This window comes from Truncatella angustata (genome assembly GCF_020726525.1).
Source record: "Truncatella angustata strain MPI-SDFR-AT-0073 chromosome Unknown BKA67scaffold_2, whole genome shotgun sequence".
Classification (NCBI taxonomy): Eukaryota; Fungi; Ascomycota; class Sordariomycetes; order Amphisphaeriales; family Sporocadaceae; genus Truncatella; species Truncatella angustata.
This window is the reverse complement of record NW_025763382.1, coordinates 5,776,417-5,792,402: the sequence shown is the minus strand read 5'-3', so window position 1 is coordinate 5,792,402 and position 15,986 is coordinate 5,776,417. Positions and strand designations below refer to the sequence as shown.

General features: G+C 48.4%; 6 protein-coding genes across 6 annotated transcripts; 3 read left to right on the top strand and 3 right to left on the bottom strand.

Annotated features, from left to right (window-relative positions):
• Positions 1–305: 305 nt before the first annotated feature.
• On the bottom strand, positions 306–2,751 carry BKA67DRAFT_203919 (major facilitator superfamily domain-containing protein). Its single transcript, XM_046095443.1, has 9 exons — positions 2,536–2,751; positions 2,393–2,484; positions 2,238–2,325; positions 2,110–2,192; positions 1,866–2,057; positions 1,739–1,815; positions 1,287–1,692; positions 830–1,237; positions 306–770 (listed from the first exon to the last, which is right to left on the bottom strand). Exons 1-9 carry the CDS (start codon positions 2,591–2,593, stop codon positions 525–527), a joined length of 1,650 nt encoding a protein of 549 aa, XP_045962226.1. The 5' UTR covers positions 2,594–2,751; the 3' UTR covers positions 306–524.
• Positions 2,752–2,910: 159 nt separating this feature from the next.
• On the bottom strand, positions 2,911–4,599 carry BKA67DRAFT_514329 (fungal-specific transcription factor domain-containing protein; the record flags this gene model as incomplete). Its single annotated transcript, XM_046097639.1, has 1 exon — positions 2,911–4,599. One exon carries the CDS (start codon positions 4,597–4,599, stop codon positions 2,911–2,913), a length of 1,689 nt encoding a protein of 562 aa, XP_045962225.1.
• A 486-nt stretch (positions 4,600–5,085) lies between these two features.
• BKA67DRAFT_511979 (FAD dependent oxidoreductase) lies at positions 5,086–6,455 on the top strand (the record flags this gene model as incomplete). The annotated part of the gene is made up of 2 exons (XM_046097437.1): positions 5,086–5,263; positions 5,314–6,455. The coding sequence occupies 2 exons, from the start codon at positions 5,086–5,088 to the stop codon at positions 6,453–6,455; spliced, it is 1,320 nt and encodes a 439-aa protein (XP_045962224.1).
• Positions 6,456–7,144: 689 nt separating this feature from the next.
• Positions 7,145–8,152, top strand: BKA67DRAFT_556885 (citrinin biosynthesis oxidoreductase CtnB). The gene has a single exon (XM_046102199.1). It carries the CDS (start codon positions 7,180–7,182, stop codon positions 7,963–7,965), a length of 786 nt encoding a protein of 261 aa, XP_045962223.1. The 5' UTR covers positions 7,145–7,179; the 3' UTR covers positions 7,966–8,152.
• Positions 8,111–10,704, bottom strand: BKA67DRAFT_673788 (phthalate transporter). The gene is made up of 8 exons (XM_046108741.1): positions 10,136–10,704; positions 9,838–10,084; positions 9,573–9,789; positions 9,119–9,520; positions 9,007–9,069; positions 8,880–8,953; positions 8,649–8,828; positions 8,111–8,599 (listed from the first exon to the last, which is right to left on the bottom strand). Exons 1-8 carry the CDS (start codon positions 10,292–10,294, stop codon positions 8,256–8,258), a joined length of 1,686 nt encoding a protein of 561 aa, XP_045962222.1. The 5' UTR covers positions 10,295–10,704; the 3' UTR covers positions 8,111–8,255.
• Positions 10,705–14,319: 3,615 nt separating this feature from the next.
• BKA67DRAFT_591155 (vitamin b6 transporter bsu1) lies at positions 14,320–15,920 on the top strand (the record flags this gene model as incomplete). The annotated part of the gene is made up of 3 exons (XM_046104681.1): positions 14,320–14,669; positions 14,730–15,041; positions 15,092–15,920. The coding sequence occupies 3 exons, from the start codon at positions 14,320–14,322 to the stop codon at positions 15,918–15,920; spliced, it is 1,491 nt and encodes a 496-aa protein (XP_045962221.1).
• Between the last annotated feature and the right edge of the window lie 66 nt (positions 15,921–15,986).

Genomic DNA, 15,986 nt, shown 5'->3' with positions numbered 1-15,986 from the left:
AGTCACTGATATGCAATAGCAAAAATTGTAATTCTGACAAAGGAGCGCTGTAATCATTAAGATTCTGGGAAGTTTGGGTGTAGACATGCATTATTTCAACTCTCCCACCACCGGGCCGTCCACAATGAACCTCTTTGCAGATTTGTGATTGCCGGCACCCATTGCGTCTCTTTGCATCTAGGTCTTTCGTTTAACTTTTATTGGAATAGATTGAACGACAATCAGCTCAGTATGTAGAAGCATTAGTCATAATCTGAAGGGCCTGCAATAATCGAAGTCATTAAATTGATTAGCTGTGCCGTCTCGCCCAGCAAGTTTTCGTAATTATGGACGTAGAGGTCTTGCAGCTTGAGATACCACTGCTACGGCTTTAATTCTGATCTTGACGCCATGGACATCGCCGAAGAAACTGAAAACTGCCGCCACATATTGCTACCGATAGTGATCACTTCATATGCTGATGCTACCCTAATTGTATCAATCATGTAGGCTGGTGCATCACCTTTTACGACGTGCAAACAAGCCTACTCTGTCGATCCTCCAACCTCCTCCAAGAATTGATAATACCTGGAGGATTTCGCTTTTCTCCAGTCTTTACCATAGAGAACCAGTGGCACGGCTATCGCCATGGAGCCCAATACACACATACCAAAGAAAAAGAAGGCCCAACCGAAACCAGTTGCCTCAACGAACGGCTGCACGGAATATGACAATGCAAAGTTTACCATCGAGGAACACATAGCGAGGACAACTACGAGCTCGCCGGATATCTTCAAGTTAACGTATTAGCAAGGCTGCGCGGGAGGGCACTTAAGCATATGCTACTTACTCCTGGAAAACATTCCATGGCATAAGCTGTGGCAATAGCACATGCACCAACCTGGTGCGCTATCATTGCGCAAATTCCAATTGCGATCCCAATCCAAGGAATTCCAGTCTCCGCACCCCAACCGTAGAGCATGTATCCGAGCGCAGCATAGACGCAACAGGGGATTAGCATCCAAAGACGCATCTCTGGCTCTTTGACGCCACCGTTTCTGCGTGCAAGGAATATCACGACTTGGTCACTTAGCACACCGGTCGCCCAGCCGATGATACTTCCGATCAGAGCAGCGAAGAACACAAGACCAGTTGCGGTCGTGCTGAAGTTGTAGGGATCTTCGGTGAGAATTTCTGATATAGTGTTGAAGGAAACAATGCCAGCGGTACAACCAAAGGCAAAGATGAACCCAGCCTGCTAAACCTCAGCAACATGAATAAAAGTACGTGGATGGGATTATACATACAATGACGATATTCGGAAACCCCCACAAGAAGAACGGGCGGCGGAAATACTGCCAGTAAGTCGTCTTATTCTGTGGATATCGAGTCCAAGGTCTAAGCATCTGTAAATAGGTCCGCTTAGGGAAATCGTCAATAAACCCGTCACTGTTGCTCGTAACGGTCCGTAGGTCTCCATTCCCATGCTTGTCTTTGTTTGTGTCATCGGCTGCACACGGCATTCCAACATCGCTTGGCAACCCTCCTAGAGTGTGTGGAGAGGAGTTTGTGAGCAGGAAACGAGGGAACAGGGGCTCCTCAAACGAGAAAAACAGAAGTAGGAAGACAATGCCATCAATAATCGCACATATATACTGACTCCACCGCCAGCCAACAGTGTCTGCGATGGTACCACCAGAGATGAGTCCGAGACTATTCCAGTTAGTAGGTGTTAACGAGTGAAGTGGTGGGTGCGTACATAGATCCCAGCTGCTGCCCGAAGAGATATACCGAAAGCATCCTGCCTCGATCATGTACATAGAACATGTCAAATATCTATATCATAGATGGTCAGAAACATACAAATCAAGTCTTGGTGATCTCACAGTAAGCTGAATAATAGCTTGGTATGCCGATGTTGCTACACCCATAAGTACCATGCTTGCCATCCACTGGCCCGTGCCATTGAAGGAACCAATCCAGGCAATGGCAGCGACATTTATCAGAGTGGTTATCAGGAAGATTAATCTCCGGCCAAGTATATTGGCAAGAGGGATCCACCAGATATTGGCAAAGCCCTAGTGGTTGATCAGTTAGTGGAATCAACACCGCAATGCAGATAGCACATACAAGAAGAAGGTAGTTCAACGCGCTGCCGCCGTTCATTTTTGTCAAGCTGACACCGGTTTCATCGCTGACAGTCGTCCAAGCAGCTTTGAGTTGTTAGTAGGCCCCTTGTTAGATAAACAGCCACTCACCTCCAAGTGTATTTTCGCCAAATGAGAAGGCACACGCATACAACGAAACTAAAAAGAGCTGATAGTATTTTTTCCATTTTGGCCATGTCTATCGCATGACAAAGAGTTAGTGTTTCCACCGCCAGGATCTGGTGGGATGCAGGGTGGTCTCATACTAATGTATCACCTTCACATTTAGAAGGCTGTGGAATAAGGACAACGTCAGATTGCCCTGCATCCGCATGAGACAATCCCAAAGACTTGTTGACTTAAAATCCGTTAGCAATGGAGCTAATAGGGTAACGAAATAATGATATACCATCAATCAATAATTCCGTCCCCGGAATCCGGTCGTACATGGTCTGGTTTGCCGCCATGTCCGATCAGGTTGATTTGAATGGTCGTAGATATCTTGCCATCTCGTTCAACTAGACAACATGACAGTCTATATACCATCCAGGTTGTCCTTTGAGGCATCTTCTAAACGATAACGAATTGAGGTTGATAACGAATGCGGTGAGATCAACAAGAGCTAGGAATAGGTGTGGAGTATAGTAAGTCGAAGAAGGTCCAAGCGAAACCAATCAGGTAATGCAGACATGATCCAGACCACCTTTATCGTTGGAGATAAGAACTTCAACTTGCAGCGACACCTTGGCTTCGGATGCTCCTTCAAACAAAGCCTCTGCGTGCGTTATGCTAGACTCATGTAAGAGCTGTTTGGCCCAACAAAAGTGGACCAATCATTGTTATTGCTTGTGCTGCCAGATCCAGGCTCGTGCGTTGCCGAGTCATTATTGACATGCATGTCGCGTAACCTCCAGACTTTCATGATGACAGCCCTCGTTCTTGTGACATTCGATAACGAGTCAGTTGACATGGCAGCCAATGTCTCCAGAATGAGGCGTCTCCCGTGGATACTCTCACCTGTTGCGGTATCTTTAACCAAGACCTCATCTATCGGATCAAGTTCTACCGCAGCTACAAATACGGGAAACGCCAGTGCTCTTGCATGATTGGCGCGAAGCATCTTCAGGATTTGCTCAAGGATCTTCCGCACAAGATGAGACACCACAGGTGTTGACGGCGCCGCGTCGTAAAGGACGCAGTTCAGGTAGAGAGAGGCTGAAAGTCTCTTCAATTCCGCGCAGGACATCAAGTCAGGGTCGTTTGGAACCGGGATGATTGATCTGAGTGAATGGATACGTCTTTCCAGCACATCCGCACGGTTAAAGAATTCCAGGGTAGGAATTTTGGCCTGCGCCTTTGCTCTTCCCAGTTCGGTGATGTCGCAAAGAATTCCAGCAAGCTCTGGACTGCAGCCCATCCAAGAATCGACTTGCCTTTTGTCTTCTAGACTTTCCCAGTATTCCACGCCGAAGAGAGGGGCATCACCACAAGCAGTTCTACTGATAGCATCTTGGAATGCGAAAAAGCGTTCCGCAAATGCAGCTAGCCCGACTGGGTGGCTTTGAGACTGAGGAAAGCCCAGCATTCTGCTCCGTCGTATAATGTCTTGGCTGGCGCGCAGATGAATCACCCAGCGATGATCGCATTTATCGACGATCTCGTAGAGGCATAGGAACATCATTGTGACCAGAACCTGCGGGAACATCACACTCAGGCTAGTGGTATCCGCACTTGCAAGCCGTTTCTGCAAGGATGAGAGGACTCCTCCTTTTAGAGACATTGCTTTATGGCTCCATCTTGGGTCAGCTATACTTCGATGTCGTGCCGAGAATGCCATCAAGGCTTGAAGAACATCATCTTCGCCGGAAGTCGTGAACAAGGGCAAGATGAGATCGGCAAAGGGGGATGCAGATGTTCGTGACGATGTGGTCAGTGGACAGAGTTTTTTAAAATAGTATTCCAAGAGACTAGCATCAAAGTAAAAGGACCGTATGAAAGGAGATGGCTGATGCAATATGACGTTTCGTTCGGTGGGATGAGAAAATGTAGGCACAATTGTGGTTACTGTGAGGTCTTCAGGCTCGAAGGCCAGGTCCAGATGAGATGGTCCTAAACCTCCAGGCTCAAAATCCGACAAAGCTGTATGTAGAAAGTGGTGCGGGCCGATTTCCGGCAACGAAAGACGTTCTGATGGAGTATCCGCGGTCCATGAGGATGGAGATTTGGGAGTTGACCCACGACCCGGCTCTTTGGTCCACACCCCTTCACGTCCAAAAGCTAAACCACGCACCTCAAAATCCTCTTGCCATTTGAGCTGCAAACCACTGTCGCATGCTAGGCCGCGAGTGGAACAATTCTTGCATACAGGTTTTGCCTCATCGCATTTAACCTTCCTCGCCCGGCAGGACTTGCATCCAGTCCTGGCTCGTCGGTGTATCGGGGCATTGCGATCGGCACGCTTCCGGCCTGGCATTTCACGATCGATACCAGGAGTGAATCACAGGTCTTCAGAGTCTTAAGATGTGGATTGAAGTGCGAAGTGCTTAGTACCGCGACTGGAAACCTGATATCGCCCCACGCCAGATAAGCGCGGGGAAGATGATCCGGATCATGGGTTTCGACTTGTGGGGTGTAAGTTAATATCGCCCCACTCGATAACTCGCTTTCGGCTGGACCTTCTGATGTATAGTCGTGCTGGTCAAATGCAGCATAGATTGGTTATCTGCGTAGAGAGTATAGCAGAGTTGCTGGTGACTGAAGTGATTATTGCTGAGAGAAATGAGAACCACAGCATAAGATCACGCGGAATAATGGGCTCTCTTCAGTCATATATAATAGACTGTTTTCGTTCAGTTTCAACCTGCCGCTACCACTAGCCATTACAGTTTAATTTTGTTACACTTCCTGGTACGCACCTTAAATACATAAAGAGAACTTGGCCCCGTAGTTCGGAATGACCATGGCTTTAGCACTAACAAACAAGTCATCCATTTTGATTATTGGAGGAGGAACATGGGGGTGCTCGACGGCATTGCACCTCGCCCGTCGCGGTTATCAGGAAGTCACAGTGCTCGACGCCTACCCCATCCCTTCCCCTATCTCTGCAGGCAATGATGTCAACAAGATGGTGGAGCAAGGTCAGTGACAACAGATGTTCTTCTTTCAATTTCTGGCTAACGTTTTGAAGGGTCTTTTAGCGATGGTGACGAAGAGGCTGCGGTCGCAAATGCCTTGCTTGTGATAGCAGCTGATGGATGGAGCAGTGATCCAGTATTCTCTCCCTTTTATCACGACACGGGCTATATTGTCGCGGCTTCATCTCCGCAGGTCTTGCAGCATCTGAATGACCGTGAGATCCGCCACCACGAGTCGTCTTTCAAGAAGCTAGAGATTGCTGAAGATTTCCAGTCAACAATGCCTCCGGGTGTCCTGACTGGTAAATTTCCCAACTGGCAAGGCTGGTTTAAGCCCAGCGGAGCAGGCTGGGTTCATGCTCGTAAAGCCCTGGTTTCAGCATACAATGAAGCAAAGAAGTTAGGGGTCGTCTTCATCAGCGGTGAACCAGAGGGCAAGGTTGTATCTTTGGTCCTGGACGATGGAGATGTGCGTGGAGCCAAGACAGCGGACGGCAAACAGTATTCCGCTGACCGCATCATATTGGCAGCAGGGGCTTATGCGCCTCAATTATTGGATTTTGAAAACCAGCTGCGACCGACAGCCTGGACTTTGGGTCATATAAAAATGACCAAAGAAGAGGTAAAGCTGTACAAAAATCTTCCAGTATTGTTCAACATCGAGAAAGGATTCTTCATGGAGCCAGACGAAGACAACCACGAACTAAAACTCTGCGACGAGCATCCAGGCTATTGCAACTGGGTCGAACAACCGGGTTCATCAATGCCGATGTCTGTACCTATTGCCAAGAATGAGATACCAATCACATCCGAGAAAAGAATGAGAGACTTCTTAAAAGACTGCATGCCACACCTCGCTGATCGTCCTTTTGTTCATGCACGTGTTTGTTGGTGCGTGGACACCCCGAATCGAGCCTTTCTGATCACATACCATCCTCGATACCCCTCACTGGTGGTGGCCTCAGGCGACTCGGGGCATGGCTTCATGCATATCCCTTCCATAGGTGGCTTCATCGTTGATTGTATGGAGGACAAGCTGGATCCCAGATTTGCAAAGTCGTGGAGATGGAGACCAGAGACTGCCAAGGCATTCTGGGGCCATGACACGCTGAATAGGTGGGGTGCTAACAACAAGATTCTGGATTTGAAGGACACTGAGGTTGACGGGTGGACTGAAATCAATACGATTCTATGATGGGGTTCAAACAGACTTTACAGTTTGAAATTGACCGATATCCTGTCCTCGCTCTAGTCCGTGCTTATCATAGTAGGTGTTGATGTTGAAGACCGTTCATTGCGTTTCGAGTTCCTTGCAACAGAAGTCGTTGCACTACTGTAGCCTAAGCCACAAGCGTCTGATGCGCACTATCTGCTTAAGGCAGTGGGCCCAAGTACCCCCAAAGATTGTCCTGTGCTCGTTGGGATGTTGGCAGGTTGCAAAGAATCACAAAACATTGATTCCACGCGAAATACTCAGGCTACTCGTGGGAGCTACTCTAAGCCGCATAGCTCACAGGTATACCAAGCTTTTCGAAAGAAATGAAAAAGCCCAACTTGTAAAAAATGGACATCCCTTCTTCCAGAGTTCCCGGTTGAATCCCAAGTAAGCAGTGCACAATACGCCATGACCCGTTTGGTGAAGTCCGAGACAGAAACCGCACAGCTTTCTTTCATTGGCCGGCGTCACAAGAGGAAGGTCAGACAGGTCTTGGGCGGGCTGACATATCGGTCCTGATATTTACCGCACGTTCGGCTGCTTTCTGCGTCCTTACGTTTACATCAACTGATAAGAGAATATTTCATTCGAAGCTGCTGTGCGCTTACACTACCATCATCGTTCATTTTCTTCTAGCGACGCCTGCAAGCTCTGACTACACTGCGCAGCGCGCGTCCACGTCATTGATACCAAATCTCGGAACATGGCCGATCAAGAATATAGTCTTGAGCTGCCGCGCATATTGTGCCTACACGGTGGTGGCACCAATGCGCGCATCTTCCAGGCCCAATGCCGTGTTCTTGAACGCAGACTCGCGCCTCATTTCCGCCTGGTATACGCTGAAGCGCCCTACGAGTGCCAGCCTGGCCCAGATGTTGTTTCGGTATATGCAGAATATGGACCATTTAAGCGCTGGCTAAGGTGGCTTCCAGATCATTCCGAGTTAGACAATGAAACAGCAGTAAACGATATCATGCGAAATATCAAAGCGGCCATGGATGCCGATGATAAACTTGGTGCAAACGGTCCATGGGTTGGATTACTAGGATTCAGCCAAGGGGCAAAAATGGCAGCGAGCTTGCTTTTCAAGCAGCAAAAGCGTGTCGAGAAATTTGGTGAAGCAAAAGCAGGATCGACATGGAAATTCGCCGTTTTGCTGGCTGGACGAGCGCCGCTGGTTTCTCTGGATCCCGAAACATTCAGATCGTCCATGCTGAGTGATCCTTCGCAGATCGGACTTACCCGAATTCCCGATCTGATGGATGCTGCAGGCGAGGACCACCTCCTCAAACTTCCGTCAATTCATGTACACGGACTTTACGACCCGGGTTTACAACTCCACCGCGATTTATTGAATGATTACTGCGACGCCGATGCAGTCAGAGTCGTGGAGTGGGACGGTGCTCATAGAGTCCCTCTCAAAACAACAGATGTCAATCCTGTGATTGATCACATCCTGGAAATTGCGAAAGAGACCCACGCATTATAACAGAGATAATCAGTGATGCACTGGGGAACCATGATGGCGACAATGCGCAGCACTGCTGCGCGCTCATTAGTGGAGGACAATTTTATTGCCAACCGCATGAAAGATTTAGACTATGTAGGAATAGACCATTAGAGAGAGGCGACAAGATCGATAAATATATGCTTCTATAACCCGTCTTCCGGCGCGTCCCCAGGAATTGCAAGTTCGCATGGGAAACTAGGGTACTACCAATGCGGCAACGGCGTACATCGTTGATCTACTATGACCTGCTTACAACAGACGCCTTGTCCTTAGTGTTGGAATCGGAAATCTAGTCTCTTGTTACCCTCATCGGTCGTCGTCCCAAGGTAGTGCAACTTCTCGTCATCGGACAAAGCATTCCATTTCGCATCGCGCGACTTGTTGCGCCAGATGTAGTATGTCTTCGTCAGCAAATACAAGGCAATGTTGCCAACAAGAATCCCAATAAGCGCACGATTGCCCCGGCGGTAGAGCGGAGCATCATCGGATCGATAAATGTTCGATGAAATGATGCCACCTGCTTGGACGAACATATTGTAGCATGCGGCGGAGACGGTGCGCGATCGCACGGTGTTTGAGTTGCGTGAATTCCATCCGACTTGAATTGGGTGCGCTGTTTTGTTGTTAGTAAAACTGCATCGCCCCTAGGACCGGGTGCTTACCGTTCGGATAAGAGAGCAGCAAAGTAGTCACAGTCCAGATTACCCAGCGATTGGTGTTGGCAGTATCTGCAACATTGAGGTAGATGAGGAAGGGCAATAGCCAGATCTGGCCGATCATCGCCGTCAAGGTTAACTCTCCAAATATCTCCGCCACGTAGGTCAACCCAAGCATTGTGATAACTGCATTCATGGTCAGCTTCTTGCCGAAGCATCAGAGCTGACAAGACCTACTATGGCCAACAGTCCAAGGAATGGCTAGCAGATTCGTTTGAAATGTGTCAAATCCCAGATTTTTCAGTGATAAACTGTGCATCCATTAGTTAATACCGAATTGGTCAGAAATTGCGTGTTTACTTGCGTTAGGTACTGCGCCTCGGGAGTGGAGGGGATCTGAAAGGTCATTCCCAGAATATATAAAGGCCTATCGTCAATCAGCCACTATTCCATGCGCCATGGGGAGGTGATCTTACCATAGATCATAGTCTTTCAAGCTCTTCCATAGCAAGCGTGGTGTAATTGGCTGACGGTTGTGCATTGAGCTCTTGCTTGGGTCCTCACGGATGATTCGATTCACCATGATGATCTCCTCGCGTTCTGAAAACCATCCTTTCTTACCCCTGAACCAACTCGCTGTTTGGCAAGGGCTAGCAGGCATGAGACCGAAGGAGAATATACCAACAACAAGAGTAAGAAGACCTTCGAAGAGGAAGAGCCATCGCCAGCCGGCCAGGCCGTGAAGACCTCGTGTATGCAGGAACCCATAAGCTAGGAAACCCGACATGATGTCCGCAACACTCATCATTGTCCAGAAGAATCCAAGTCGTAAATTCAACTCATGATGCTTATAAAAATACGAGAGATAGAGGATGACACTAGATGCGTCAGTTTTGTTTCAGTACAGATATTAGCCCAAAGACGACTTACTCGGGAATAAAACCGCCTTGGAGCAAGCCGATAAGTGCGCGACATGTTAGAAAAGAATTTCGACCATCGAGCCAGAACTGAGCACTGGCGACGATACTCCAAAGAATCAGTTGAGCAGGAATCCATCTGTCGGGGCCCATCCATTTAGATACAAGCTGTGATGGTAATTCGGCGCAAAGGAATGCAAGTTTAAATACCGTGTTTCCGAGATTGTAGTCTACAATATTAGAGTTAGTCCATGCGGTAACTGAGGTATATGACTTGCCATTTGTAGTTAACCCAAGTTCAGGGAGAAAGTTATCAGTCAGAGCTTGCTGTAAGTTCGTTCTGTCCAGCTCCAGAGCCATGAACATAACACACGCCCAGATCATGATCTTGAAATCGATCTTTCGAATTAGAGCATACTCCTCGGCCCAGCTCCACCGGGCCGAGGGATCAAACCGGTGCAAGTTCTCCCAATCCTCTCGGGGCTTATATTTTTCGGCAGTGGCCGGATCGTCAAAAACACTCGGCTTGAAAACAATTAGTTGGATGGACAAGGCCTAGTACTTGTTCTTACGTACAAGTGTAGCAATTGCATCGGGATTCCACGTCTTTGATCGCTGGAACCAAAAGCGCTTTTCCTCATGAGGGACCCCCAATGGAGCGGCATTGTCCAGGGACGTGACTGATTCGGCAAATTGGCCCTTGCTGGGAAGGCTTTTGACAAGAATAGTAGACATATTAACGCACGAATAGGAGCACTTAGCCAAGGTAGTGTCCCAGAGGCACGAATAAAGGATTTCCCTTGGTAATAAAAATTAGGGACAACTCGAGCTTCTCCGGATCCTTTATACAAATAATAGAGGTATATAAAGAGGGGAACCCACACGAAAGAAGCCGACACATGTGTGATGTGATAGACGGATACATTTCGTGAAAAGCGCCACATATATGCCACTCGACATCCAGCTCGTGCTCCAGACTCAAGATGGCGCTCAACGCCCGCGCTTTTGAGATACCATGCCCGGCCAATCAGATCATCTAGATGATGGCTTTCCTCCGGTCTTTTGCAATATTCCTATGCGGCCAAGTCAACGAGACAACAATAGTATCTGTTGATGTTCAAGGGACTGTTCCTCTTGGCACATCATTAGTACTTCTTGGGGGCTGAAGTTGCGCAATTTGTACAATGCCAGCCAGTATGAGGTATGATATCCTGGTCATTGCGTGCTATCCGGGCAGATAAGCTTCCCAGGGAGACGGTACAGGCTCGCCAAGCACGACTTAGACACCGTCACAGGCAGGTGCATGCTCTGGGTATCACAAAGAGTTGCTCGGACTGCTCGCGGGGTAGAAAGCGGCTTCCGATTGAAGAGTACGCATAACCACTTATATGGATAGTTGTGTGCAGCATATGGCTTTGTTCAAGTCTTTATGGTTGCCCAATAGCTAGTATTGGGCTTGGCAGCGTATCAGTCGTCGACCAGATGGCTTGGGAACCAACGCAACTTGTCAAAGGCTCAATCCAGAACTACCTGATTCTACTTTTGGCATGGCAATAAAACATGAAAGCAGTGAGCTCTTCCGTTTGGTCTACGGTTTTGAATTCGTCGTAGTGGGCGATATCATTAGTGGATATATTCACGACCTCCAATTTTCCGTCTTATCCAATGAGCTTCAACACCGACTTCCGCAGAACTCCGATGACGACACATCACGACATACCTGTTCTGAGCGTCCATATGTGAATGGATAACATGGCCGGGTTCTCGCTGGAAGCCCAATCTTCATATAGTCGGCCATGCGTCGGAGCAGAACCGTAAGGTTTGAGCATGGCATCGAGCGCGTTCTTGCGCAAGCCTCATCAGCGTGTGATAAGTCATTCTCCCAGCCGCTCCCGTCATATTGAACATCAACATATCAAGCTTACAATAGTTCGTGCGATGGCAACATACCATACGAAGGAGCTGGCTTGCAGGTAATATTAGAGAATGGCACCTTGAGAGAGTAACTTCTTACCGACCATAACCCGTTGAACGGCATGTATTCGCTGGGGAACACCTTTTGGATAACCGAAATATCATAACATTACGCCTTGTTACTACATTCGGTGCCACTCAGTACCATTGTGTGGGCGCAGCTTCATTCACCAAATCTCCGTTGTTTCATAATTTCAGCAGAGCGGATTGGTATTCGTACTGCACTTGTCTCTCCTCGACGAACTGATCTTGCTCCAGAATCGTCGAGACATTCTTACCCTGGTGTCCATTTGAAAGCCCGGCACGTCCTTGACTGCGATCATGGTGACTGGAACGCTCCTCCGCGTGGGCAACATCTTAGTTGTACTGGGATCAAGGCGATCGTTTCACGATTTAAGGTGCATCGCGGCGGTAGATTTGTGATATACTATGATATCGAGTAATCGTGGTGCAGGCGCTCTCTTGGTCTTCAGGTAGTTCCGCACGCCAACAATAACACCAAGCCAAGGATGAGTAAATAGTATGCCGTCTATAACCAGTTATCTCAATACCGAATCGACAACGACTGACTGATACTCTTCCAAGTAGAACAAAGTCCACATGTGGTGCCTACATACGCACATGTGTTTCGAAATCGGTGGTGTCTGTACCTGTACAACAATTTCGACTGAAGTGCGTTTGCCAAAGGACCAACACGAAAACAATCGTTGTACAATTGCACCACTGACTGTCCGCATTTCATGGACTTGAAAAACGGGTGCGACCTGTGGTGGCCACTCTCTTTCGTCATGGGAATGCACAGCAGGTATCTACGCCCTTGATAGTGCGTCTTTTATGGGTTTAGGAGGCCAGCAGCAATGGTAACGAGTTTTCAATTTCTCAGCATGCCACCATACATGAGCGTTGTCTTTTCACGCGTTGAACGTAATTGAGCAAATGTCTCATCGTACTAAGTAGGCGAGTCGGCTCAGCGACATTCCCGTCATTGCTTAGTCCGACATTATACTCATCAGGCACCTCTTGAATGCGCAAATTACACTGCAAGTCTCCAACACTTGTCGCGAAATAATTCATAAAGATATCGACCAATAATGTGTTGCATGTCTTGAAACCGATCGCATCCGGTAGAGCAAGTATGACGCACATCAAGGGGGAGAAACAATAGATGAGCGCCGGGGCATTTGCGTAATAGATGGTACGAAAGGATTCAGTATCAGGCTGTGCTCCGCATGTACGTGTTGCTATCTCAACAATAGATCCGCTTCTGTTCCAGCCATGCGTGCGAGGCGTCCTGTATCAAGGTACGCCGCGAGGTTTCGACGTTATCAGCGTCCTTACACGCGTGAAAGAGGTAATCTTGTCGCAATTTCTTCCAATTTCCAAAATCTACCAGCACGCGACACCCTCTGGCTTCTCTAAACGATAGGACGCCGGCGTTGGCCGTCACGCAACGGCGAGTGCACTGTTTCTGGAGTAGCTCCCGTCACTAAAACATGCTAATGATTTCAATCGGAACGACCCGCCAGAGATACTCCGCCTTGCATGTTTGGCCTCGGTTTTGGGTGAGTTCAGAGCCCTGACTTGCCTGAATACGCACCTGAATGCCTATCAATCACCAATTTTGAATGGTCGTCTCATGGATGCGCTCTCTGTGTCTTGGTCCGGCAGTCCCCAGACAATGGGGTTGATGTTCTTGGGGCAATACCGAGATACAAACACGGCCAGTAGCAGAAGGAAGCCATGATGTTGATGGGATGAAGACTTAAAAATTGTCGGGTGCGCCTAAATATGGGTCTAACAAGTGCTAGAACAAGGGTTAACTATGAGCTGACCTGAAATTTCATTTTTTTGGTGAGCTGACTGCCATCTTGGCGAGGGGAAGTAGCCCGGAATAGCTGCAGCCAAGAGGCCAAGCACCCAAGCGAAAAACAAGCAACAACGGCTATGCCGGGGAATCATCGATCGTCTTGGCTCCCATCATACGATGTTCAATGATATATTTCGCAACTGTTTCGCAGAGTTTACCTGTACCTGTATTCCCTGTGACAAATAGACTTCCAGTTGATCGCTAGGACTTTCACCCGACAAGAACTGAGCTCAATTATTTCAAGGTCTTCTTTAGCCCGGTATTTCGGGCTCATCCGGAATACAAGGACCCAGAAGAGACCACCCTTCGAGGGTCGGCATTACAATTCGGATCCAGTCTTTGACTAATGAGGCGACGCGACTTGTTGCGAGCAGAAGAAGCGTGGCGTCCATGACTCGGTGGAATGACTGTTAGTGCGTTTCTAGAATCGATTGGCTACATTCGGCAGCTTCGGGCCACTCTTTATGCTTTCCTACGGTTTTGGCTGACGTTGCAGTCTGCAGTAATAGTACATACAATATGTATGCAGTGTATCTTGATCTGAGCATGCAGGGTAGCCCAAGATTATGTCCGTTGACCAGTGACGCGTCGTTCCCTAACCGCATATCTCCTTTCCCTTATCTCTGCCCTCTTGTTTGAGACGCCTGGTTCCTATCACTGTGCTGGGATGTCCTAGTAATGCGATGATCGACGAAAAACCTGTACCTAATAGAGCCAGTCAGGCCGGTGGGGTCACCGATAGAGGCGGCGCGTGTTAAACACGAACCCACTTGTCGTGATCCTATTTGAACTCAATTGCTGCCTTTACCTAACTTTTTCTCTGGCTGGCCCATTTCCCTGGTTCATTCTGGTTTTTCCCGTCGGAGGTCAGCGAAAACTTCAAAGGCACGGACGACGCAGACGACGGAAGCCGCCTGACATGGATACATCATCTACCGACAAGGCTGGGGACATCGCCGACAAAGAGAAGGGCAATTTCACTGCTGGTAACAACTACAGTAATGACGATGTAGCACTCACTGCCCTCCGGAGGATCACAACCGACGAGCCCGGTCACCCAACCCACTGGCCGACATGGAAGAAATGGAGCATCACCGTTGTATACTGTCTGCTACAGACGTTTGTTACACTCACGAGTACGACATATGTGAGCGCTGAGTTTCTCATTGAGGAGAAGTTCAATGTTTCCAATGCTCAAATTGTGGCTCTGGGACAGAGCATGTTCATTCTGGGCACTGCTGTTGGACCTGCATTCTTGGGACCTTTATCGTATGTTGCAATGGGTAATGGCACTCAACGCAATGTTCATGGTGGCTAATTATAGTGTAGTGACATTGGAGGCCGAAAATGGGTCTACGTTGTCGCCATTCTGTTCTATGCGCTGGTCAATATTGGCTGCGCTATGCCGCTGAACCTACCAATGCTTATCATCTTCCAGTTCCTGAGTGGCACAACTGGTAGTGTGGCTCTGTGCAACGTTGCAGGAACTATTGCCGATATGTTTGGCAGCGAGGATGGTGCCGGCCAGCCTATGGCTCTTTTCGTTGCATCGGCCAACATCGGTCCCAGTATTGGATCGCCTGTTGGTGAATGGATTGCAGACAATGTGAACATGGGTTTACCTTGGATCTTCTGGATCAAGTAGGTTAAATACTGAAGTAATGGCCGTTGAGATTTGCTAACCATTGCAGCGTCATTATTGCCGGTGTTTTCGCTATTGGCATGTGCTTCATGCCCGAAACCCTCCCTAGTGTTGTGATTCGCAAGGAGGTCAAGAAACGAAACATTGCCGAACCTGAGGAGATCGCGATCCTTGAAGAGAAGGTCAATGTTTGGAAAGAGATCAGGTTTGTTACTCTAATGGCCCTTCGCATAATGGTCACTGAGCCCGTTGTATTGTTTCTCGGCATTTACAACGGCTTTGCATACGGTCTTCTCTTCCTGTACCTCGATGGTGTTTTCGACGTTTTTGTTTTGAACAACGGCCTCTCATACATCGGTGCAGACCTGACCTACCTCAACTTCGTTGTTGGCGTCGTTGTCATGTTCTGCTTTGTCCCACTTCAGACTTGGCTTTTCAGGCGAGACCGCATGAAGAACGGTGGTGTCGGCAGACCTGAGGCCCGCTTCCTGTTGTCTCTTGTCACAGTCTGGCTCTTCCCTGTTTCCCTTCTTTGGTTCGGCTTCACTAGCGATGGTAACACATCTTACTGGTCTCCAGTCGTTGCCGGTGGTGTGCTCGGGTTCTGCGATCCCTTGCTGTGGCTCAGTATGTTGAACTATATCACTGATTCTTACACTACTGTTGCTGGTTCCGCCATCGCCGCCTTCCTTATTCCGTCATTCATCATCGCGGCTGGGTTGGCTCATGCCGGTATTGCCATGTTTGATAACATGAGCACGAAATGGGCAATGAACACACTTGGGTTCGTCTCATTTGGTCTGGTCGCCCTCATCTATGTGATTTACTTCTTCGGTGCCACGATGCGTGCCCGGTCGAAGATTGCCAGATCTCCGTGAAAGGCGCCGGATCCGAATGGGCGGGTACACATCAGTTGGATAGTGGACAAAATTGTACAAATTAGA